The following is a 26104-nucleotide window of genomic DNA, read 5'->3' as shown; positions in this document are numbered from 1 at the left end:
TTCCTAGGACGGAAAATGCCTCTCTAAAGCTTCAAATTCTGTGTATTCAAAAGTCTAACAAACCACACAAACTCTAGTCCTGGGAAATGTGGACTCTTGGAATCCAAAGGAAAGCAAAAGAAGGCTAAAGTCAATCTTTTGAAACTTAGGTTCTGTCCATCACTGTAATTCCCCAGTCCTTTCCCTTACTTTCAACTTCCTTGTCATTCCCAAGTTCAACACCTGGGTAGTAAGAGACATCCCTTCCCTTTTCGACCCTTGATTTACTCAATTTTAATAGGATATTCCACATGGTGCTCACACCGCTAAGCACTGCTGGTCACAACAGTGACATAGGATGAAAGAAAGATATTTATGAAGCTAGAAACACTATGTGTGTACACACATGTACATACTGTGAAGGTGCCAGTCTCCAAACAAATACAACGTAGGTAGGAAAAAGTCGTCTGCATTTTCTTGGTAAAGGAGACTTGGCAGAGTATCCAGAAGCTCTCAGCATATAGAACTGACCCTTAACCTGCCTTCCTCTTCTCTAAACAGTCCAGCGACACAGGATGCTGAGCACCGGGTTATTTCTACCTGTATGAATCGTTGAGACGCGCGTGTCTCTCTGCGGCCAGAGTGCGGATCTGCTCCCAGTTTGTAATCAGCTCCTCTCGCTTCACTTGAATCTGAGTGGCGCTCAGAGGGTGTGACTGCTGCAGGCGGTCAGCCTCGGCACACAGGGCTTTGACCTAGAAACCCACACTGTCAGAGCCACTCCCCTGACCCCTGGTAACTGATTTACAGAATCGGCTGCTTTCAAAACCTACCTTGTCCTCTAACGCAGCCAGATCTCTCTCCAAACCCTCGTGTTTCCGAAGTAGAGCCTGAACACTGGCCAGGTCTCGGCCAAAATCATCAGACGCCATTAACTGCTCCTTTTCCTTAATCCAGCTGATGGTCTCGTCCACATCCCTATAGAATAAAAGCGCCAGTGAACCCAGTTAAAACGAACGCCTAGAACTGGGAACGCCACACTGGGCCGAGACCCAGTCAGCTCCAGCCAGTCACAAGCACAGGCCACACACTTGATCCCTCCAGGCAGCGGCCCATTAGTGGGAGCTCCACCCCCCGGCCTGGTACCTGTTAAAGCGCTGAACCTCAGCCGCCCCAAAGAGCTTCCCCTGTCGCTGAAGAGCCAGTCCCTTCAGCCGCTGCCAGGCTGTGTTCACCTCGTCCTGCTTGGTCTTGATCAGCTCCTCCTCGGGGTGCTGCTCCTGAACAGGAGAATACGAGACTGGCCCTGGCCCACCACCCCTGGGGTTGGCTCCCCGAAGGAGCCACTTTGGCAAACCTCCCATCATTCGAAAGAAACAGCATTTTTCTGTGTGGACTGAATGAAGCTCATTCAAAAAGAGCCCCTATTTCCTTTCATATGAAAAGGAAGAGCCATTAGCTGGCCGTCGGAGGTAGGGGGCAAGGGTATGCAGCAGGGTGTGCACCAGGAGCAAACTTGTGTGTCGACAAACACTTCAGCTGCCACTTTGTAGCCACGTCATCAGTGCGCCCACCTCTGCCCCCGCGGCTCAAAAATTTGGTATTCCAAATTCACAAGGCCACTCACATTACTGCCCATAAACACGGTTCTCAGGGTTTGTTCCTGACTTGTCTGGAGGCTGCTCTCTAAAAGCATCCTCCCCCAACAACCACATTTTTGTTTTGTTTTGTTTTAATACACGTAATGTGTCAAGTAATAAGGTGGATGGAGTATGTCAGAGTTCTGGGGTCCAGTTGTGAGACCATGGGCCCGGCCTGCTGCTCTCAGCACAACCGTGGGCTGGCCCAAGACTCGGGGTAGCACATCTGTCCCCGGAAGGGGGAACGTGTTTCTGAGGGACATTGGCTCTGCTTTCGCTTCATCACTAATCAGGAAGGGAGCAAGTAGCAGGCCTGATGCAAATCCACACATTTCCAATTTGTACCCCCAAAACCGAATTTCCCTAAAAGCAACAACTGTCTAGCTCCTCCTACTTGACTGCTACCTTTGGAGCACTCTGACCCCTGCGGTGGACGGTGAGGATAAGAGAACAGCTTACAGGACTGCACACATAGGCAATGGGGAAGGGTTGCGTCACTCCCCTCTGAATGGCCCCACAGCTCAGTGGGGAGCCCAGGGAAGAGCAATCAGGCCACCAGTGGACGCCTGCCAATCCTAAGAAGCGTTCGCTACCACACCCTCGTCTGAGAAACCTCGACACCCAGCTCCGGCAGCCCAATAAAAGATGAACGGAGCTCTATTCGAAAGTGGGCGGAGGAAATGGATCAGATGAACTCTGCCCTTCCTGCCCTTGGCCCCAAGTTAAAAAGCACTTTCGAATTTAGGAATAACCAGTATTGCTGCCTTGCTTCCCTCTGAACTTTAAAACTCTTAGGCATACTTACCAAAACCTCCTCACTTAGAAATTAGGGAACCAATCACCAAATGTTCTTCTGCAAACACTAGACAGTGAATACAAGGATGCTGTTGAGACGCACTAAGCATGTGACTACTTACCTGAATGAGTTTGGCAGCAAACTGGTTCACTTCGTTAACTCTTTCTTCATGGGCAGCCATATCTGTTTGAAACTCTTCAAATTTCTTCTGTAAAACCTCCACGTGCTCCAGGTCCTGGCCCAGCTCCTCAGAAGTCACGATTGCTTCCTGTTCAGGGACCGTGACAGAGCCGGAGTCACTGACCAACACTTGGTAACAATGGCTCCCAGAACTCAGCATGAAATAGGCACGCTGGGATGGGGCACGTCAGCTTTGATGGGTGCGGTTTTCTGTGTGGTTGGGGATTTAATTCCTCTCCTAGGTAAGAGGTTGAGGGGATGGCGTTTCGGTCCCAGAGATTCCAAGTGTCCGAGTTACAGACAGAACACACCAGAGCGCAGCTGGAGACACAGCAGTCCCGCTGCCACTCCTGCGAACACTGGCTCTCCAGTGCAGGTCGGCGGACCTCCCCCGTTTCTTCCCGGAAGGCTGACCCCGCAAACCTTGCTTATCGACACGTACCTTGTCATTGATCCAATCCATCACGTCCTCACATTCCCGTAAGTACTGCACCAGCTTCTGGGCCTGCAGCAGTTTGACTCCTTTCTCTCGCATCTTCTCCAAAAGTAATTCCCACTGGCGGTGTAGCTCCAGCAAACGAGTCTGGAGGTGAACATTCAACCCTAAGTATTACAGCCGCTTCAATGGGATCTGGCTCTTCCAGAGACTTCTGACGAGTCAGAAACCTCAGGAAGCTCCGAACAAGTCTTTAAAAAAGATAATCCCTAAACTCAGAGGAAATCGGAAATTTAAGTGAGAACAGGAGAAAGCATGTATTTCATGGTGATTTGGTAGGTCTGAGAATACAAAATAACTGACTTTTCATAGGCAGATTTCATAGCCCGTTACTTCAAGGGAATTATTTATTATTAATGATTAATTAATTGGTTTTATGTTATTTGTATTTAATGTTACTGGTTGTTATTATTAACTTACTAAAGTGGGATACCTAGGTCAGAACACTATTGGGGAAAGAAAGATGAGGAGTTAACATGGCACTTCAGTAGAAATTACTAAAGGGTAATTCTGAATTCATGGAGGTAAAGGGAAAAGTCAAAACAAGAGATCCTAAAGACACCAGAAATGTGAAGAAATGTGAAGAGGCAGAAGTAAACAGGACAACCTTAGTATAAAAGTAGAAAAGATGGGGTTCTGAAAGGTAATCAGCTGTCAAAAAGGATTCTTGGCAGAAAAAGTTTTGGAGCTTCTGTGAAAAGAATTTATGGTACATCTCAGGTTAGGTTTATTTCAAACTTCACCCAAGTGGCAGCCACAGGCCCAAACATGTTCACGTCCCAGCATCTTTGGGTTCTCACAGCAGTCCTGGTAAGGACTTGTCAAGAACTGGGGGGGAATTGATCATCGATTCAAGCTTAGGTGATGCACTCTTGTATTGTAGTCCAATCTCAATGCGTTAATTATGCCTACCCAAGATACTGGGAGTTTCTGGGTAACTCTGACAGACGCCAGGAAAACAAACACAAAAGGTTTAAACGCTAACAGAAGAGACGTCTGGGATCCACCCATCGTTGAGCTGCCACTCTCAGCAAACTAAAAACGTGAACGCCATGGGCTAGTCAACATGGGTGGATTCGCTTAGAAACAAGCTGGACGTTTCCATGTGAAAGGAGAAAGCAGTGGGAGAAAAATAAAGCTCTCACAATTCACTTCCACCACTACAATCACTTCCGCCACTGATGGTTAAAACTGGAACCCACCACTGGGAAAGAAGTGAAAGGCATTCCAAGGCAAGGGGGAAAAGCAACCACAGCAACTCAATACTCCACCTACTCGAATGTGGGACCCGATGTGGGTGGCGGTGACTATGGGACGCCACGCCGTCCGGTACGGTGTGAAAGTCTAAACCAGTGACAGACAGGTTATCCAGGACACAGACACTTTCCGCAGGCCACCCACCTCCTCTATGTTAACCCTGCCTGCCAAACTAAGTCACTGAGTTATGGGGCCCGATAATTACCAAGCCCGGATCACCATGGGAACCATGAGCATGAAATAATGATGAAATGAGAGCTCTTTGCTCAAATTAAAAATAAGTCCACAGAAGGCTAAAGAAAACCTCGTTCTCAAGTCGACTGTTGGTTTCTCACAAATTTCCTCTCCACACCCGCAGTGAAGAACCAGGGCCAGGCCTCTCCCAGCAATGGACGACTTTCCCATTCCTGCTATGTTTGATCCTGTAAACACTGCAGGTTAGCGAGTCCAGCTTCACAAGCTCACTATTGTTTGAGACTGGGAGTGGGCAGGGAGGCAGGGGCACGGAAGCACACCGAAGCTGGCAGGGCGGAGGAGAAATCCTGCTTGTGACTCAGGTGCATTTCTCAACAGGGGCATGAACAAGCAGCCGGAGCTTCCAGAGAAGCTGTGTTTCCAGAGTGAGTGGGGCTGCTCTGCAGTGGTACAACCAGCTGACAGATGGGAACCGGAGAAATGGATCAAGGGATCAACAGAAATGAAATACAGGTTGGAAAAATAAAGCAAATGCTGTGACGACAGAAGAGTGGAATGAAATTCCAGTTGTCACCCATTAGCTGTGTGAATTTGGGCAAGTTACTCAAACTTCTCTGTGCTTCAGTTTCTATCCTGCTATACTATGGGAATAATGGCTGGCTTGCAAGTTTATTGTGAAGATTACAGATAATGTATGTGAAATTCCCAGCAAAGTGTTGTTTGCACATAAATAACTAATAGCTACTCCATAAATAGTAGCTAATCATACTTTTTTTTTTTTTTTTTTAAGATTTCCTGGGGAAGGGGAACAGGACTTTTATTGGGGAACAGTGTGTACTTCCAGGACTTTTTTTCCAAGTCAAGTTGTTGTCCTTTCAGTCTTAGTTGTGGAGGGTGCAGCTCAGCTCCAGGTACAGTTGCCGTTGCTAGTTGCAGGGGGCGCAGCCCACCATCCCTTGCGTCGAACCAGCAACCTTGTGGTTGAGAGGACGCGCTCCAACCAACTGAGCCATCCGGGAGCTCAGCGGCAGCTCAGCTCAAGGTGCCGTGTTTAATTTTAGTTGCAGGGGGCAGAGCCCACCATCCCTTGCAGGACTCAAGGAATTGAACTGGCAACCTTGTGGTTGAGAGCCCACTGGCCCATGTGGGAATCGAACTGGCAGCCTTCGGAGTTAGGAGCGTGGAGCTCTAACTGCCTGAGCCACCTGGTGAGCCCTGCTAATCATACTTTTAGATGTCACTTTACTAAGGTCTCTAAACAGGAAGAGGGTACTTACTAATAGACCTGTATGGAGTGACCTTTGGGTCGCCCCCTTTCCCAGATTAACTACTAAAGCCAAACACTTGATCTATTTCTTATGCTCTCTTTCTGTCACCAGGTTACACTACTACAGAGCAGCCCCACTCACTCTGGGAAAACAACTTCTAGCAAAGAAATACGGCATGCTGATTTCATTTACTACAGGATGTATGCAAAGTAGTAGGGAGATGGCAGATAAATATTTGTATTTAATTGCAGAGACACCTATTACATTACCCTCACAGGTTAAATGTAAGTCAGGTGTAAATGTAATCCAACAGTGGGTCCTATGACATTTAAAATTTACTTTTATTTCCTATTTATAATCATTACTGGTAATAGTTAATAGTAAGCGTAGGGCTGATTGCAAGTCTCTGATATGAGACTGCAGAGTGTTATCAGCAAGACAGACAACAAGTATTTATTGTTGAAAACCACCAGACCAGCACCTAAGGGAACGAAACCTCCACATTGGGCAACAGGACACCGGGGGCATGGTGGGGGGGTTAAAACGGTCCTAGATGGAGCCTACCTAAGACTGTCACTTTCATCTCAATGTTTAGGACTGCCTTGACAGGTAAAGGACTGGAAAGGCTGGTCCCTGAGTGGAGTGGGACTTTGGGTGACAAAGAACAACACATGAAGACAGACATGAAGTCAGTCATGCTAAGTGATTACTGCATCCTAAAGAGGCTTGTTAAACAAAGAAGAGAAAAATCAATTATTGCCCCGACTCTAGTGACCCGGCACCAAAACGAGTCAGACAAAGAGCCTGAGGACTCCTGCTTCAAAGTGGGTTCTATCACTTGGTCACTGACCCACAGATGCCACAAATCATCCCTTCCAGTGGGACTTTTAAGGGCTTGCTGACTAGAGCTCAGCGAAGCCCCTCCGAGGGCAAGCCACCAGATCCAGAGAGCAACTTTTCCAACAGAGAACCTTCTTTATAGAGACTGTGGTTATCCTATTTGTCTTTGTGTCCTAATCCCTAAATTCAACTTCACTAATATGCCCTCCCACCTAACTACCATGTGTAAACGTGAACTTCTTTCAAGTATAATCACACTGTAATTTGTTCTTCCACGATATTAATTTCCTCCGTACAAACACTTGTTTATATTCATACTGAACTATCATATTACAAAGGCAGGATGTGGGTAACTGCTTTAGGAGACTTCACAAATTCTTTTAAAAAGCTAGAACTCTTTTTTAGGAACCCACGTTTGCATGTAAGCATTAATCCACTTTCCTCTACCAACCAGATGCAGGCCATCCATCCATACCAGGCACTATTCTTACTCACCCTTATGGTTTCAGATGCAAAATGCCCTTCTGAGATCATCAGGTTTCCAGTTTCATCCAGCTTAACAATGGCTCCTGAGTTGGCCTGCACTTCAGCTTCAAAGGCTTGATGCTTCTGAAGCTTCCCCTGTTGGTGGACCATGAAGTGAGTCACAGATGAACCACTGAGCACTCATCATTCTGTCCCCCCTCACACCCCCCATTATTCACCCCTGTTGAATCCCACTCCCTCTGATTATGGACACAGCACTCGGCATCCCTCCCACCCCGTACCTGTTCAGTTACTCTCACTGCATCTACACTGGCCCTCTGAAAGCTTGGCCACTGAGGACCACCAGCTTTACAGACAGCAAGATGCTATAAAATCTCCTAACGTTACTGTCCGTCAGGAAACTAGCCTTTATGTGGACATCCAATCCGTTCTAGAAAAACTGAACCACACTGAGTTTTCTCAGCATGTAGTTTACCCTTGAATAATCCACGCGCATTCACTCATGATATACGGTACTTTGCTGTGTATAATGTGCTCCCGTGGATAACACGCACCCACATTTTGGGCCCAAACTTTCAGGGGGAAAAAAATCTTTCATTTTAAGTGTTTTAGTTCAAATTTTTATTTGTTTGCATTTAGGTACTTGTTTTTTGTATTATAAAGGAATTTCGGCATTTATTTTTTAACATATTATGGTACAAGGAATTTTATGTTAACAAATAATTACAAAACACAAGAACAGATACAAGGTACAAGAAATTTTATATACCGGTTACAAATTTATGGTATCTACGATTCATAGAAGACCAAGAACTCTTTGTTGTTGTAAGTTTGTCGTAAATTCAATAAAACTGATCATCGTATTCCAGGGTATTGTTTTACATATAGATATCGTTTTACATATAGATATCGTTATTGATTTCTAGAGTTACACTTATAATTCATAGGCATGAGTAAAAGAATTAAAAACATTTATATAGATACGGAATTAGTACTACCCATGTATGATGTGCATGCTTACTTTTCCCTCACAAATTTGGGCAAAAAAGTGCACATGTTATACAAGGCAAAATACGGTAATACATTTTTCAGCTTGCTTTAGAAGCCACACTCTTTGATTTGATACATTCTATTTCTCAGTATGTCCGTCTTTTTAATCAAGTACTGAGCTGTGAGGGGGTCTGCCTAAACCAGCGTTCACCATTTTTTCACCTTAAATGACTTTGACATGTGTAGTACAAGAACCATGGGCCCAACTACTGCTCTATTTGCCAAAAAGTCTTTCACCAAATATCGATGGGGTATCTGTCTTTTTTATTTTAAACAGCTTTACTGAGATATAATCTACACCATGAAATTAAGGTGTCTTGTGTACAACTCAGTGATTTTTAAAGGCTTTGTGTTTGATAAGACCTACTAATGAGTTGCTAAGAGTCTCCTAACTGTGACTTTTCACCAGCAATAACACTGTGAGCACTTTTCTCAAAAAACATAATTCCAACGGCTGCAAGGCAATGGCTTGAGAACCATCAGCTTAAAGCATCCAGACAAGACAAATTAAAACCCGCAAGATGCCTCGTTCACCCTCACTAATGTACACACTCAGGGTTTTGCAGGGTAGTGAGTTCGTCCTTCCTTACGTCTTATCTACATTCTTCTTGCTGCCCAATTGCTCAAGGTCATAATCAAATAACTTTCTTTGCTTAATTTTTGAGCAAAAACATTTGAGCTCTTGAATTTGGGCACACAGCTCAGGGAGCTCACACGCACCTGCAAGTTAGTTGGGTCTTTGTAGTTCTCATCGGAGGCGATCTGAAGTTTCTCCTGAATCCATTTCTCCAGCTCCTCAGCATCTCTTTGGAAAAACTGGAATCGATAGGAATCTTCAAGCTTCTGGCGCCTCAGGGTTGAGAGCTCCTTGAAGCGGTGATACCTGTCCAGGACCTGCTGCCGCCTCTCCTGGATGTCCTCTGCTGTTTCCAGCACTTTGACCCCACTGGGGTCCATTTTCTGAAAAGACAGAATGCCCGGAGATCAGCACTAGACACCAAATTAGACTTAATGGAATCAGCCTCTTTGAAGGAAAGGAAAGCACTATCAGACAGCGCTAGCAGACAAATGAATCGAGAAGGTAGCCCCTTCTCAAGATCTAACAACAAAGCCCGGATCCCACTCCTTTGATTAAAATACCTGCTTACGTGGGTCCCTCCGAGGATGCCTAACCAACAAGGCAATGAAACCAGCAGAAAATGTGAATGGAACTGTGGTTTATACTGTCAATTCTACAAGAGCTTTGAGAATTCAAAGGAAATGCCGACATTGGTACTCAAGGAATTATTGAGAAATCCATTCCAAAGTCCTTTCATCTGGTCTGTGCATTTCATTATGTGGAGGTTAGACAGAAGCTACTCTTACGTAAGTCAGCTTTTCTATCTTTCTAGATCTCAGCCTGTTAGTCACTAAAGAAAAGGGAATGATCAAGAAGTAACTGAGTCCTTAACATCAGTTACCAATAGAATTTTCCTAGTCAGGGTAGCTGATTTCTCAGTTACCCCAAAACGACAATCCTACAAATCTTCTTCAGGCTACCAGAGAGTCTGGGCAATAAACAGGCTTAGTTTCATCTGGATGTGTACAATTTAAAGAAAATCACAGTGTATCTTAAAAAAAAAAAAAAAGTGTGGGGTTAAAGATTTATCCTACTTTCCACGTCCCTGTTATTTGGGAAGCAAGGAGACTATATAACTTTAGCATCAATTTCACATTCACCACAAATGCAGGCTGACTGGGTAAGTGGTACTTCCTATTACATTCAATCTGCCTCAACATTACCTTAGATCACCAAATTTTAATGTCAAAAAAGAAAAAAACTTGACCTATTTAAGGGAGAAACGCAGAACATGCGACCTGCGCTTATCAGGAATAAGCCATTTTATCGTTTAACCACGGAAGGACCACAGAAGGAAGTAGCTACAGATTAATGACAAAGAGCTTCTAACTCTGTCTGTAACATATGACCTTGCACGAGCCACCTTCCCTCTCTATGCCTCAGTTTCCTCAAATGACTAAAAATGGCAGGTGAAAATGCGATGGTCGCAAGACCCTTCTAATTTTAAAATTACAGGAGTTCTACAGAGAAGATCCTGAGATTTGGTAAAGAAGCAGACCAGAGCAGCTTTGTGGTCTCTCCGGCTCTCATTCTGTAATTTATACAAGACATAAAAGCTGTGTTACCCGGGAAACACTTAAAAGCCTTCCTGATTGGTCTGGCCCAGCCACTGGGAAATGATAAGCAGGCTCAGTATTAGGCCTGAGAGTGGGTCACGGTGCTCCCCACCCCCACGTGCACTTATGAGGTAAACACCACTGGTGAGATCTGGGCCAGTCCCACCTTTCCAGCTCTTTAGGGATTAAAGCAGCTCCCAGAAGCGGTGGGAAAGCATCATGTGCACCTGATCAACTCTGAGGACCGCCCTTCTGCGAAGAGGCTAGCTTCCTAGGAAAGAGACCCCGAGGTGATTTTAGCCATATCCCCATTCTTCCAAATTATTCTCCATGCATTAACCAGTTATTTTGTTGTGTGGTTTTTCTCCCACAAAGTCTGATTTATTTACTTATTTAACTAAGTAAAAAAAATAACAACATCCTTTGCCACATCCAGCCCATGCTTTAAAGCCCGTTATGGCTCCTTTCTGAGAGAGGAAAGAACCCCCTTTTCTAGCAGGACCTTCCGACGCGGCCCAGCACACCTGACCGGTGTCATCTCTCACCCATGCCCCCTACCTCTTGGCATATAGACATATTTTTTCCTCCCAAACACACGATTCTCTTTAGACTCCAAGCCATTTGCACAGGCTTTCTTTGCCTAGTGTTCTCACTGTCTGGATAACTCCTATTTATATCTTTTTTTCCTTTAAAGTTCATCATGTTTTGTTGGGGTTTTTTTTATTCTTTATTGGGGAATATTGGGGAACAGTGTGTTTACCAGGGCCTATCAGCTCCAAGTTCAGTCACCGCTTTCAATCTTAGTTGCAGGGGGGGCGCAGCCCACCATTCTGTGTGGGAATTGAACCAGCAACCTTGTTCTTGAGAGCTCGCACTCTAACCCACTGAGCCATCCGGCTGCCCCTCTTAGCAGCTCAGTGGCAGCTCGTTGTTTTCAATCTAGTTGTGGAGGGCGCAGCTCACTGGCCCATGTGGGAATTGAACCGGCAACCTTGTTGTTAAGAGCTCACGCTCTAACCAACTGAGCCATCCGGCCGCCCATCCTATTTATATCTTAATACCCAGCTGAAATAAATAAGCTGCAGGATCTTGCCTCCATACTGAGCTAGCCTTCCTTCCTTTTCAGATTTAATCATGCTTTTCGGCAGATTTACATAGTGCTTCTACTACATGCTTCCCATGGTGTAATTAGACTGAGCGATCTAATCTTTGTATCCTGATTTCTAGCACACAGAGGTCATTAAGAAATGTTTGAGTAATGATAGAGAGCATGTACAGTCCTGACTTCATTTGTAAAGGGTGGGGAGACAGCTCAATAGTCCACCTAAGCTCACTTTCTATAGTTAAACCGGAACTCTATCCAGGTGAAAGCAAAATTCGTGACAAGAATTACAAACCAAGTATGCGCTGACTGCAGCTATACAACTACGTAGGTGTCAGCCTGAGGAATAAGTCTGGATTACTAATCTTGGCCTGACCACATGGCAGGATAATCCGAGAGGTTAGCTGCTCTTCTCACTGTGGTAGGGTGGGACCGCAGGGAAATCAAGCTCAGGAAGTCACTGTTTTGTACCATCAATAGGTAACTGTGTCCAAAAAAATATAATTTCTATTCTTCGAACAGGCTTCAGGAGAGTCCTTAAAACCAAAAGCTGCGGGTAACCTTGAAAAACGAAGTGTCTGGCTCAGAGCGGAGTGTCTGCAGTAACACCGAACTATTAATACAAGGCCTTGCCAGTTTACCTGCTGCCCGAAGGGCATCAGGCACCGCTGGGGAAGGCCGACTTCTGACAAGGATCCAGCCACACCGAAAGCAGCCACCCTTACTTGACTGGAAACCCGACTGTTCTCATTCAACTGCACTGTCTGCTCCAGCTGTCTCACACGTCAAACTCCATCACCGAGGCGAAGTACAGATCCTGGGTGGGGTCCACGCCCCAGCTCAGAAAGTTCCCTTGAGCAGGGACATTCTCTTCTCTCGCTCTCCCATCTCCACCATTTCATACCACACAAACCCCTCCAAGTCTAAAGCAACCACCTCGTCCTCTCGGAGTCCTACGCAGACATCCTCACTCCCTCTGCTGTGCTCCTCTTTGAGCACCATCACACTCTGCCACGTAATTATAGTGTTTTACTCCCTGCCATTTTCAGACGTTCTTTAGGGAATTAAGAGTCCCCCCAGGAACTCTAATATAAAAAAAACCTTTTCTTACTCTTATTCTCTAACAACAGAACTCGGCGCATATTAGAGTCAGTTACATTCTAAACTTGGAAATAAAGAAACGCTGTCACTTCACTGTTAAGTAGTCAGGAGACACAAGGTCACCTACTAAGCAAGTCATAGAGTCACCCGGGATGCTCTGGTTCCCAGACTAGCATGCGAGAACCAGTGATTCTTAACATGAATAGAACTGACATATCTTTTATTGATGGTTGTTCGTTAATTCCTTTCTCTGCCTCTTTACCTTTTACATCCTCCACTTTGGAAGGAAAATAGGGAGAGAGGGTATAATTATTCTTTTTTTTTTTTTTTTAAAGATTTTATTGGGGAAGGGCAAAAGAACTTTATTGGGGAACAGTGTGTACTTCCAAGGGCTTTTTCCAAGTCAAGTTGTTGTCCTTTCAATCTTAGTTGTGGAGGACGCAGCTCAGCTCCAGGTCCAGTTGCCGTTGTTAATTGCAGGGGGCGCAGCCCACCATCCCTTGCTGGAGTAGAACCAGCAACTTTGTGGTTGAGAGCCCACCGGCCCATGTGGTAATCGAACCAGCAGCCTTCGGCATTAGGAGCACGGAGCTCCAACCACCTGAGCCACGGGGCTGGCCCCGAGAGGGTATTATTAATCATTAAAAAGTCTAAATTAGTTTTTTGTTTTGTTCTTTTTTAAAGATTGAGTCTTCCTGGGTAGCTGGATGGCTCAGCTGGTTAGAGCGCGAGCTCTAAACAGGGTTGCCGGTTCAATTCCCACATGGACCAGTGAGCTGTGCCCTCCACAACTAGATTGGACACACCGAGCTGAGCTGCCGCTGAGCTCCCAGAGGGGCGGCCGGGCCAGATGGCTCAGTCGGTTAGAGCGTGAGCTCTCAACAAGGTTGCTGGTTCAATTCCAGCATGGGATGGAGGGCTGCATCCCCTGCAACTAAAGATGGAAAACGGCGACTGGACTTGGAGCTGAGCTGTGTCCTCACAACTAGATTGAAGGACAACGACTTGGAGCTGATGGGCCCTGGAGAAACACACTGTTCCCCAATATTCCCCAATTAAAAAAAAAAAGAAAATCAATTAAAAAAAAAAAGATTGAGTCTTCCTAAGTTAGTAAACAGTAAGGGTTAAGAATAATTTTATTTTTAAACTTTTTATTTGTGTTTTTCAAGGACCCATCAGCTCCAAGTCAAGGAGTTGTTTCAATCTAGTTGTGGAGGGCGCAGCTCACAGTGGCCCATGTGGGGATCGAACCGGCAACCTTATTAAGAGCTCTGTGCTCTAACCAACTGAGCTAACCGGCCACCCCCAAGAATAATTTATATACTTTCTTTGTTCTCATCCCTCAGGAAACAGTCAAGATGGCAAAACAACAGGTAATTGTGTCTAATCTGCTTGCTTACAGAATTTTCTTATAAAGAAACTTTCCAAGGGAGGTACAGTTATGTATGAAAACAACTACATGGCACACGAGTTCCTACGAGATATCAAAGTCTTTAGATTAATGCCCATGGTGCCTGTCCTGCCCCCTCATGTCACAGGATTCCCTGCATTTCTAAAATCCTTTAGCTGCTCCAGAAATTTCTAAGAAATCACATTGGGAAACAGCTCTTTAATGATGAATAAAAAGAATCCCCAGCGTAATACTGCAAAGGTTCCACTTGAGCGAGTCCCCCAGCTTGAGTCCCCCTTGCTGACTGGGCCCTACCAATCCAGGGAGACAGTCCAGTGAGGCCCTGCTGAAATTAACCAACCTAAAAGGCCCTCTTTGTCACCCCAGTGAAGTAGAACGAGTCAATTCTATACCAAGTGCTTTGGTCAGGCAATAATGGACTTTTCTTTCCTGCAGTAGATCAGCTGACGTCAGGAGGTGGGAGCTCTGCCAAGCCACAACTGGCTGTCTCTGGGGAGCCGGGCATCTGAAAGTCATCAATGCTCTCCCACTGTCCTCGCCATTCCCGAATTTTCATTTGCATGATTCACAGGAGCCTAAGATTATCTGTAAAGAGCTCCCCCCACCCTTAACCTGATATGGAGCTGTCTCTAGTTTATCTACACAAGTTCCAGTTTCTTTTTGCTCCCAAAAGGGCCATTTCCATAGACTACATTAAACACAGGAAAAAGTCTCATATCACTAAAACCAACTGCCACCCAAAGGTGTTCCAAACTCTCACCCAAAACTGTGAGACAGTGAGCAGGATCCCTTGGACCCTGCCTGTATGCACCACCTTCTTCCATGACTGCCTGAAATATGTAGCTGACTGATAAGGCAGACTCCACAGAGAATGTTCCAGGCTGTACCCAGCCTTAATGAGATTAGCACGTTTGAAGAGCTAGAAAGGAGTACTTTGGGAAAAGTGCCACCAAAAAACAATCTCCAACCAGCCTATCTGTCTAGTCCACTAACGGCCTGAAACCCACAGGAGCTGACTTCCTGGGACTGCAATCAACTGACTGCTTATCTGAAAGCAGCCGATCAGCTCTGATTTTGCCAGTCAAGTCTATGTACACAGAGAAAGGAGTGGAAATGAAGTGCTGAATGTATTCTTTGTATGTTTAAGGACAGCTTCCCATTTAAGGTAACCAAAGGAAAAGGTCCCATTTTTGCAAAGACTGTCAGAGAAGGCTGAAGATGCAGGCTAGTTATAAACGCTGCAATGCAGCAGTCAAAACGCTGGCTGCCTCATTCAGCAAGTCATGTGAACTGGATCTCGGGGGATAAAACAGGAATCACCACCATGTCCTCTACAGTAATAAATAAAAGGAACTTGTCAGGTCTTACAATACTGCTAGATCTCTGGGAAGAAAGCGTGGGGGTCTAAACAAACATAGGAATCTTAGCTAGAAAGTTCTACCTTAATCCAAAGATATAACATGCCTGCGAATGACTCGTCATATCCAAAACACATTCATACACAATACCGACTGAAAATGGAGTCTCACTAAAGAGGCTAGCCATTAATTGTATCTTTGTCTTCTCGACAAATGCCACGAGATAGCTGTTTGAGGCAGCCCTTGGTACTTGGCAATTTTTAAACACCTTAACCTAATCTACAGAAGCTGTATGTGCCACTGTGCTAGGGGCTGTGTCTACCTTTGGAGGGCAGGAAGAGGCAGCGGGTGGGTGAGAAGAACTCTGTGTTAAGCAACAGAGAGGACTGCAGAAACAAACATTTTCAAGCCAAAGGTCAAATGCTTTGGACTCTGCAAACTTAGTGCCTGCCGTGAGTGGCTTAGGACACCCTCACACTGATCTGGGAGAGTGGAAGAATCCAGCAATTTCTCTACGGGACCTCGGAAGAGAATAAAATTATAGTGACTATGAAAGGAGTGACTATTTACAACAAAGCATTGGGGCCACTGTCACTTCAACAGGCTGAACGTGCCATATGGAAGACATTTGGACTACTACAAAAGGAATTCCGATTGCAGGCAGGACACCAGATATATTGTTTTGCAAGGAAAGGGATTTTACAGAGTAACAGGATGCAGAGATCATTTGGCTCTATGGAAAAATTCATAAACATCACCCAAAGCAAAAGGTCACAGAAACTATTCATTAGTTTTGTTTTTGTTGCTTAGTCAGAGCCCAAAGGTGCAGAACTGGCAAATGCCTTTCTTCCATGGCTTAGAAAGCCAACCTATCACCATCTCTCACATGTCCAAAGCAAGAGAAGTGTACATCCATGGATGTGGAAAAGCTCCCCCAGAACAAACACCAAAGAACTTGGTCAGCACCTATAAAAACTTTATATCAATGGATTCTCAGATCAAATGAATTAACGCAAAACCAGCTTAGCTGCAGATTCTCCTGGCAGTTCTGCTGGTAAGCAGAAGTAAATATTACATCAAGTAACAGTTTAACAATGAACACTTTTTTTTTTTTTTTTGCTGAAACCACATTCCAATCGGGATTGTGGATTTGCATGTCAGCCTTCAAACTGATGAATTCATTTGAACGTGTTAGCCGGATTCTGCAGAGGTGAGCAGGGACTTAGCTTTGGAGAGAGGTCTTGTACTGCATTGCATCAAAACTCAGAAACGCAGAGCGGCGCTGCTCGTACATACGTCCACAGCCCCCCAAATACTGTCTGGCTGCTACTTACCGGTCAACCTGTAAAATTCAGATGAGAGGTATTTTGAGTGCAAAACACTGTTACTGAGAGTCAAAACGAGAAAGTCATGAAGTGGCCCATTTTTATAAACCTCCTTTAAATAATTAACCAGTCTGAGTTATAAAAGGGCCTGCCTTGGATTTATCACCCATAATCACTAAGAATTCACAAAGTTTGTATTTCTCCTTATGAAATATCAAGACATTAATTTTAAGCATTTTTCTTTTTGAAGGTCCAATTTAGCAAACACACAAAAATTGTACACAAATAAAACAGATATATAGTGAGCTTTTTTTAAAAAAAAAAAATGTAAGCTCCATTTCATCACAGGGATTGTGGCAGAAAAACTAAGTCAAAGGGAACAGGAAACAAACCCAAGTTTACAATATTTGTCAAACTTAAAAGTACTATTTTTACTGCATGTTTTCAAATTATTTTTTCCAAATATCTAAGATAATCTGTTTACTCCCTTGGTTCTTAAGAACCAAGTAACTATCAAAAAAAAAAAAAAATCAGCAAACACTACATGCAAATACCGGTAGCGTAGTAAGAAATGAATATATCCATGCCTTAAAGAGAGGAAGGTAAAAAACAGGAGGCTTTGGAAATTTTAGAATTGACTAAGATTTCTGTTCATGTAACACCAAAAAAAAAAAACAACCAAACAAAAAAAAAAACCACAAAAAAATAAACCCTAACAGTAACCTTAATAGGAAAGTCATGCAGGCAAGGTTTTTTGCCCCCTCTCTTTGAATCATTCAACCTCTTGGACACAAAGGTGTCTTCACCGCAAACCAGGCAAAACTGAAAAGATCGCATTTCCTGCATGCTGGTCAAATAAATACCTGGATTCTGCGTTTACGAAACGATGACAACATGATGGAGGAATGTGGAGTCTAAAGAGGGAGGGGGAGAGCAAGATAACAAGCTTCTAAGGGCACGGCACAAAAGAACTTCAAAATGAAAAAAGCAGATCCTTAAAAATATATGAACACAGCTAAAAATCCAATTTCACATATGTCCCCGGTGCCTTCTGAATCTTCCAAGGGCGTTACAAAGTGGAAAGAGAACCGAGGTTATCTAGTCTTAACAGTTCCGATCTAGATGTGCTCCCACGCCAAGTCACCCCCCTCCCTTTGAGTCTGTTTCCCCACTTTTCAAATAAAGTAATGATACTGAATATACTTTTTAACACTAACCATCTCGATGAATTAACTGAGATTTCCAGGACTAGGTGACTCCTAAGTCTCCTTCCCTTCAGTAATAAAACAGCATGATGTGATGAAATCATCAGAAACAAGAAAGAACTCAAGGTGCAAAAGATCTGACTTGGGCCTAGGTTACTGGTACACTTCCTCTACAAAATACCATTTCCTGTATAAAACCAGTACAAGAGGAATATGCAAAAAAGGTGGGAGGGAGGTACCAGCGCAGCTGCGTTCCTCCTGCATTCCTGGAGTCAGCATTTGCCATGAGGGCGCTGCATTCTTCCACCTACACCCACCACAGCTGACAGACCTCGGCAGACCCAGCTGCACAACTAGTGGAGTCCTCGCATAGCCCACCAAGGGAGGACTAGTGAGGAGGCAGGTCCCGTGCCTACTGTCCTTAGTGCAGATTCAGGGATGACAGCACTATTCCTAACAGCCACTTCTCAGGGTCCGCAGTGGGCCCCTCCCTTTGAGATGAAGGCAGGTAAGGAAAAGGAGAGAAAATTCTAACCCAGGGAACCAAAACATATGCTTAAAAGACAGCTCTCCCCATCTAAACCTGTTCATCAGATTGCCTGGAGTGCTCATATTAGAGCCTGTCGACAGATGACATTTCCCCAGTTATTAGATTACTAAACAACACACAGCCACAGACCAACAGCGTATCAGAGAATGTTACTGAGCTGAGGGTTAAGGCTAAGAACTGCTTCACACCTGTCAGTACAGAGCAAATCCTCCTTTGGAGTCTGTGTCTCTCCTCTAGGTCCCTGGGTAACAGCTAGCACACTTTGAGGGTCCCTTTGAGTAATTACTGGCCCAGTTACTAAAAAAGGCTTATTGTTAATTTCCTGCACAGAGGCCCTTACTGCAGCTCAATTCCCCCCACACACAGCACATTTTTCAAATTGTGACTTCAATTTAACCTTTCAAAATCTGAGACATTAATTGTAACAAAAGGGAAGAGAAACGACTAGTTTTGTGGAGTTGGAACCTTGGCTCAATGGTTTCATACAGCTGAGTGTTCCCACTGCTAGTCTTAAGAATTTTGTTTCTTGGCTGCAAGACACCCCCACCCTGCCATCTTTGATACATTCTGTTTTAGTCAAGTCCAATTGCTATGACGACGCAATTTCTCAACACATTATGAAAATATTTCATATGGTCTCTCTTCTATTCCTCCCTAACAGCCATGATATTAAGTTTTTCTAAAATACCATGATGAAGACAGAACAAAGGGCCTACAGATTTCAGAATCTATTATATAAAATAGATGTAATAAGGTGTTGCAGCAGTTCAAGCATCATCTCAACCCAGCTTTCTGGTCTATTCAGGCGTTTAATTTAAAACATATTCAACCCTTAACCTTAACAAGCCCTTTATTTAAAATATATTGTATCTCAGTACATCAAAGAGACTTTTAAAAGCAATTTCTCTGGAAAGCATCTAATCAAATTCGCGAACGGCTTTCAAACAAAAGGCTGCTCTATCATTCAACACCGGCATGGCTGTGGAATTTTTGACAAATAATATACTGTCCTCGACTGGAAAGATCCGTTCTCGGGGGAAAAAAAGAGGTACTAAATTATTTGATTTGGGTCTCACAAAAAACAAACGCCGCAGCTACCTGTTATTTACAAGCAAATCACGACTAAGTAGGAAAGAAATGTTTATTATAGGAAAGCAAAGGAGATGGCCAGCCAGCCTCGGATCTTTCCTTGTCTAGAGAGAAGGCCAAGAAAAGGCCAACCAAGACGAAATGAACGTCAAAGAGCCCTTTACCCAAGCTCTCGGCGCTTCCTCCTTCACGGGTTAAGCCGGCATTGCTCGTAGGGATTTAGGAAAAGGAGGGGCAAAAGTTGCTCCCCACCAAGGGAAGGGATTGGGGGCGGTGGGGGGAGCGCTCAGCTTGGAGGAGGGTGGTGACGATCCCGACAAGGGAGCCCCCGCCCCACCTGCCGCAATCGGATGGGACAGGGCGCGGCCGCCGCGAGGCTGGGGCGGGGGGGCGGGGGGGAGCCAGCGGCCTCGCCACCCCCTCCGCCCAGTCAATGACATTCCAGCCACCGGCGCCCAGCCCCGGCCCGGCGGCTCCTCCACAGCCCACGCGCCATAAGCCGGTCGCGACCGGCTCGCCCGGCTCCCCGCCCGACGGAGGGAACGGCGAGGCCCGCCCGGCTCACCTGTCCGCGGCTGGCCCCGCCCCTCCCCGGGGGCGATCCGGCTACCCGCCCAGGGGTCGGCTGCTCTCGGGCCCCGCTTCCGCCCGCGCTCCCCCTCTCTCCCTCTCACCGGCTCCTGGGGGTGAGGGCAGTGATATGTGGGGCTGGGGTGGGTGCTGAGGGACCGACGCGCCTTCGCGGCCTCCGCTCCTCGCAGTTCGCTCCGCAGCGGGTAGTGGCGGCGACGCGCGCGCCCCACCTCTTTTATAGGCGGCCACGCGCGTTCCGGCGGCCGGCGGGTGCGAGCGCGGGGGAAGTGCCCCCCCGCGGCGCTAGGGGCGGGGGCGAACGCCGGTGGAGCAAAGGGGGCGGAGCTCCCTCCGTCTCGCCTCCCGAGCGCACGGCGAAAAAGGCCGAGCGTTCCCGACCGGAGACGAAGCGGCGGTGCTGGGGAAGGGTCGATTGCAGGGGCGCCGCGCGGGATGGGGAAGTAGGGCGCGCGCCAGAGATGGGGGTCGGTGGTGCAGTGGAGTCTCTGCCTCCGCCCGGGCGGGCCGAGTTGCTGCAGCCGCCCCGCCCTCCCCGCAGCTCGGATTCTCCAATCCTGCCCCTCCCCGCCCTGCACTGACTCTTCTGCACCCTGCCCCTCCACCCCTCCGCCCGTGGGAGCCCTTCCAGGACTGCAGCGAAGGGCGGGGCAGGATCCATCGCTGCAGCCCGGCTGGGATGCTGCGCGTCCCGGCCGGAAAAACGCCCAGTCTCAAAGAATGAGATCACCGTGTGCTTCTCTTCCTTCTGACCACTTTCCCTGGGAGAAGGCTGGGGCCAGGGACCTAAGTCAGTCTACGCCGGTGGCGGCTGGGGTCAGAAACCGAGGATGATTTGGGGGCTCCGGGTTTGAGGAGGTGGTAGGAAAAGGCCAAAACCGATCATAAAAAATAAAGTCGACTGATTTGGAATTTAAGTCTGTCGTTCTGGGATTTTGAGGGTAATTTCTTATATTCTCAACAAAAGCTTTCTCACAAATCGCCAGTGAAATAGGATGCACCACTTTTATTTTCTAAACAAGATATGGTTCTTCCTGTCTCAATTAATTGAATGTTCCTCACGTACCAGGCACTATGCTAAGCATTTCATGTGTGACCTTTTTTTTTAATCTTTGCAATAATTTTATGACGTATTATTTCCCCATTTTACAGATGAGCATTCTAACATGGAAGCTAGGTGTCTTGCCTATGGTCAGGCAGCTAGCAAGAAGAAAAGCTAGGATTTGAATCAAGCAGTCAGAACCTTCTCTTAAACAGTATGCTATACTGCCTTCCTAGAGGAAAGGGAAGCGTTGTGATGGTGGGTGCTGGGGTGCTGAGAAAAGAAAAATAAGATTTCTGGAATTTCTGTTCTCAACAGTCCTAGCAGTTTGAGGGCCTGGCTCTAAACTCAGTATCCAGAGCCCTGGCTTAGGACGCCCTTTCCCCACCCCCACTCGGGTGACAGCTGGGCCACAGCCATTGGTAGTAACACCCAGATCATTCCTGTGCAGTCAGGCAGACCAGGAACTCTGCAGCTCAGGAAGGCGTCAGCCTCCTGGTTACCAAGCAGCCCTACTCTTTAAATAAATATAAAGGCACTGGGCACTGCACCAGAACTTGGGCCCGGGCCCAGGCCCAGCCCTGAGCTCCCTGGTCCTCTGCAGTCTGGCTTCTTCCCTTGTGCCTGGGATCTGCAATCTGGGTTCTAAGCCACCCAGGCCGTAGCCATGATAGTAAGGAAACCCACCCCCCTCCCTCATTCCATCTGAGTGGAGAGGAAAGAAAAGGAGTGGCCACACCCCAGAAGCAGCTTTACAGAATCTGGAGGAAAAACGTAGGAGCTAAGAGGTATTTCCTGCAATTTTCTATGTAGAGAGAAAATAAAGCCGGTAACTCCTGTTTGCGCTGTGCACAGCTGATGGCGTCCCACGGCCTCTTCTCCAGAGGGTAGCAGCAAGATGTTAAAATACTCGGCTCTGGGTACAAAATGGCTAACACAATCAACTGTCCAAAATTTTCAAGTCCTGCGCCAGCAAAGAACAGTCTCAAGGCTATGGGCAGGAGCTACAGAAAGGGAGGCTTTTTCTTTGAAATCACTCTGGCCTCATAGTGAAACGGGGGTTTTGCTGCCTGTGCATGATGCAAAACAGATTGGAGATCTTAGAGAGAGCTTCTGTAATGATACAGCAACAAAAATCATATTCTTTGATTCTTTGATCTGAGACAAGACCAAAAACAGCATTCCAGGCCTCTCCACCTCCCACTCACTCACCCACCCCATTCAGCATTTGACACTGGAAATGAGACATTTAAAAAACTGCTCTTATGTTCTATTGTTTGCCTGCCTCACCTCCCACCAATTTCACCATATGCCTAACACTCAGCTAGGTGTGGAGAGAGGGAGATGACAAAGCTGATAATCGCCCTCTTTGTTTTCTGAGAGGCACTCATTCAGAAAAAAGAAAGAAAACCATCAAAATAATAACCAATCAACTTGCTCTCAGTCACAACTTTCCAGGTCTCCTGAAAAGCATGTGGGCAAGGACTGAATTCTGAGCTTCTTTTTCTATTCCACCTGTTCTCTGAAGGTTTGATATGCACCCAAAGCTTAGGCATCTAGGTAGTGCCAAGACCTTTTCAAGTTGTTCAAGAGGTCAACCATTGGGAAATATACTAACTGTAATGATGTTTACATGTCCAGCCACGGAAAGTTCCAGCCACGGAAAGTTGCTTCCTCACTCTCGCTGGGAGTCAGTCTCTCTCTCTCTCTCTCTCTCTCTCTCTCTCTCTCTCTCTCTCTCTCTCTCTCTCACACACACACACACACACACACATACACACAGAGCAAGTTAACAAGCAAGCACCAGCACTTCCACTATTTTTCCTCCCACCTCATACCAGATGACATTCTGCACTCTCAGAGATGACAAGGAACAGCACAGAGCTTCAGAACAGTGACTGGAAAAACCCTGAAGATATTCCGTCAAATGAAATAAACCAGACACAAAACGACCAATTTTGTAGGTTCCACTTACATGAGGTCCCTAGAGTAGTCAAATTCACAGAGACAGAAGGTAGACTGGGGGCTGCCAGGGAGATCTGGGGGTGAAGGGGAAGGGGGAGTTAGTGTTTAATGGAGACAGAGTTTCAGTTTGGGAAGATGAAAAAGTTCTGGAGATGGATGGATGGTGGGGATGGTTACACGATGTGAGTGTACTTAACGCCACTGGACTGTACACTTACAAATGGTTAAAATGGTCAATTTGTGTTAACGTATATTTTACCACAATTTAAAAACAAGCAAAACACAGCGAGTGCTTCTGAAATCAGGGGCCACAGTAAAGAGACCTGCCAGCTGCTGGGAACATGGCTTTGACAGACTGGCTTGCTTAAAAGGACCGCGGGTGACAGCAAAGAGGTAAATACCTCCCCTCACCCAGCATGCTGATACTTTCTTTATGACCCTAACCTCCAAGTAAAGCATTTCAAAAAGTGTATTCCCAGAAATGCTAGGCCCAAGAGAAGCGCTGGAAATAGAAGTCCCACGTTCAGTTCGGGGGACACAATGCAGACTCTCAGAGGTGAACAATTCAAAACAGCACAGTGAAGCACACCAGAGCCCTGCAAGAAAAAGTCCTTTTTTCTTTTCTTTAGAAGTGAAACATTTCAAGATGGAAGGTTTCAAAGATAAACCTAGTAAATAGAACGGCAAAATGAACCTCCACATACCCATCCCCACCTTCAACAATCATCAACGCTCTGCCATTCTTAATTTATCTATTACTTCCCCTCATTGACCTTTAATATAGTACAGAATTCCCAAACTTCTTTGATGGCTGAACTCTTTTTTAGAATCCGGCAGAAAAACTCTCTGGGAAAAGCTGCCCTAAATGAAATGGATCTGTCTTCCGAGCTCCCACAACTTTTAGCTCAAACTATCAAGCCTTCCAAGTCCATAAATCACATTCTCCATTGAATTAGAATTCTACTCTCCAAGTCACCTGTTTCCCTTAGTAGGAAGCATCTTGCAAAACCTGTTTAGTCAACTCTCCACCTTCTACAGGGTGACGGCTTCAAGGTAACCTTCGTCACCACCATGGTCCTATTCTCAGGATTGTACGTCCTAGAGATTTGTCACATCATCAAACTGTTTAAGCATGGCTTTTCATTTGTTTTGTGGGGGGGTGGAAAGGATTCTTGTTTAATTTGGAAATAATTTCAGATTTACAGAAAAGTTACAGAAATGATAAAATGACATCCCATAGACCCTACACCCAGCTTCCCCAATTTATTAACATTTGACCACATTTGCTTTATTATTCCATGTATATATATATGTATATACTTACATATGTACACAGACACAAATACACAGATGTGTGTATATGTATTTTTCCCCCTTGAATCATGTGAGAATAAATTGCAGCCATCATGCCCACTTACCCCCGAGTATTTCATGTGTATTCCTGAAGGACATTCATTTTTATAACCACAGTACAATGATCAAAGTAAGGAAATTAATGTTGACTAATACAATTATGTAACATATAGACTTGACTCAAGTTTTGTCATAGTCCCAATGTCCTTTACAAGACAAACACACAAAAAGATCTTTTTTTTGGTCCCGTTTCCAATCCAGGATCACATAACACACTTAGTGTAAATACCTTGAAGGAGCCAAAAGAAAATTGTTTCTTGAATACATCATCTATATAAATTGATATTTTAACAAAAAAAAAGAGGAGACTGGCCGTAAACTAGAGGATAAGCTCCTTTATAATGGGTGTTTTGTAACTTCACCACAGAGCTGGAAGACCAGAGCTCCCATCTGCTTTCTGCAGGTCCACAGGAAATCAGTATCACAAATTCAATAGGTAGAACAGACCTAAGGGAATGAATTTCCAAGCCTGATAAGGCACCTGTGGGAGGCTCTGTGGCTCTTTTGTTTGTCCTGGCACCGAGATAGAAGACATCCAAACCTAATTATGTCACTGCTATCCTCATAGGGAGCTTGAGAAGTAGGGGGAAGCTCCCAGCACCTGGGTGGAAATCCCAGAACAACTACACTTTTCTATTCAAGGGATGTATAGGGTTTCCTATTGGACTTTTCAATTCATCATCAAATTTGCTTTACAATGATGTAGGGCAGTGATATGACAAAAATATGGGCACTCGGCCTGAGAAATGAGGTCAAGCCTGAAAGGAAGGAAGCAAGCAAGTACTTGAATTTAAAAATGGAAGGCGGTCCTTAGTGCTCCACTCTAAGGAAGCTGATGCTAAGACATACATATTAGGAGTTGCATCTGTCGGCTAGCAAGTATTATCTCTGAAGGTGGCACCATCCAAGAGTATCAAAAACCTGGCCTCCCCAGGGCTGTCCTTTCTTGGTTTACCATCAAAAACTCATCAGGAATACCAAGCATTGAATGACATGAAGACTGTTCAACACATCTAGAGACAGAATATTCAACCTTGGAAGAAGTATTTTCTGTGGAGGGGTACAAATCCAAAGTGGCAGGGACCTTGGGGATCATCTTGTCCAGTGATTTTTCACGTTTCGTTTTCAGCAGAGGAACTCTTCTATTTATAACCTTGTACGGAACCCCAATGTTTACAGTGCAGGAAGCCTGCAAGAGAGGGACCCAGAGCTCCATGACGGCCCACTAAGGGGTTGTGCAAAACGAGAGCTACATAACTCTAGCAGGCACCCTTCACCTCCTAATATCAGATTTTCATAGTTGTGAATAGGACAATTTCCAGCAGATGGCAGTACTCTCTTGAAGAAAGGGATGCCTTTTGAAAATCTGCACAAAAGCCTCCATATGCTGACTCCATAGGGCTGAGCCCCAAACACTCAACACTGGGAAGTCAGTGCTTCCCAACTTGCTCCAGGTCTACTTAGAAAATGATTCCGTTTGTAAAATACAGGGAAAGAGCGGAAGTGCAAAGGGCAACTGGCCCTGGGGGCACCCCTCACTGCAGGCCCCGCCCACTGGGACATGCTCTGCCCCGAGACTCTGCTACAGAG

General features: G+C 45.6%; 1 protein-coding gene across 15 annotated transcripts in view; it reads right to left on the bottom strand.

Moving 5' to 3' along the window:
- SPTAN1 (spectrin alpha, non-erythrocytic 1) overlaps positions 1-20336 on the bottom strand; it is a 58979-nt gene extending 38643 nt beyond the window's left edge. For 8 of the 15 annotated variants that reach the window (XM_033122784.1, XM_033122791.1, XM_033122785.1 and 5 more), the window contains exons 1-8: positions 17523-17570; positions 8908-9147; positions 7147-7272; positions 3038-3178; positions 2537-2683; positions 1126-1259; positions 813-957; positions 580-734 (exon numbers count right to left, since the gene is read on the bottom strand). In XM_033122784.1, the coding sequence (XP_032978675.1) occupies positions 580-734; positions 813-957; positions 1126-1259; positions 2537-2683; positions 3038-3178; positions 7147-7272; positions 8908-9147; positions 17523-17555 (1121 nt within the window). In that variant the 5' untranslated portion in view covers positions 17556-17570. Of the gene's footprint in view, positions 1-579; positions 735-812; positions 958-1125; positions 1260-2536; positions 2684-3037; positions 3179-7146; positions 7273-8907; positions 9148-17522; positions 17571-20068 lie in introns of those variants that run through there. The other 7 variants (XM_033122793.1, XM_033122799.1, XM_033122788.1 and 4 more) reach the window with 3 other exon arrangements.
- Between the last annotated feature and the right edge of the window lie 5768 nt (positions 20337-26104).

The sequence above is a fragment of the Rhinolophus ferrumequinum genome, chromosome 12, assembly GCF_004115265.2.
Source record: "Rhinolophus ferrumequinum isolate MPI-CBG mRhiFer1 chromosome 12, mRhiFer1_v1.p, whole genome shotgun sequence".
NCBI classification, from domain to species: Eukaryota; Metazoa; Chordata; class Mammalia; order Chiroptera; family Rhinolophidae; genus Rhinolophus; species Rhinolophus ferrumequinum.
Note: the sequence above shows the minus strand (reverse complement) of the source record. Positions and strands in the feature narration are given on the sequence as shown.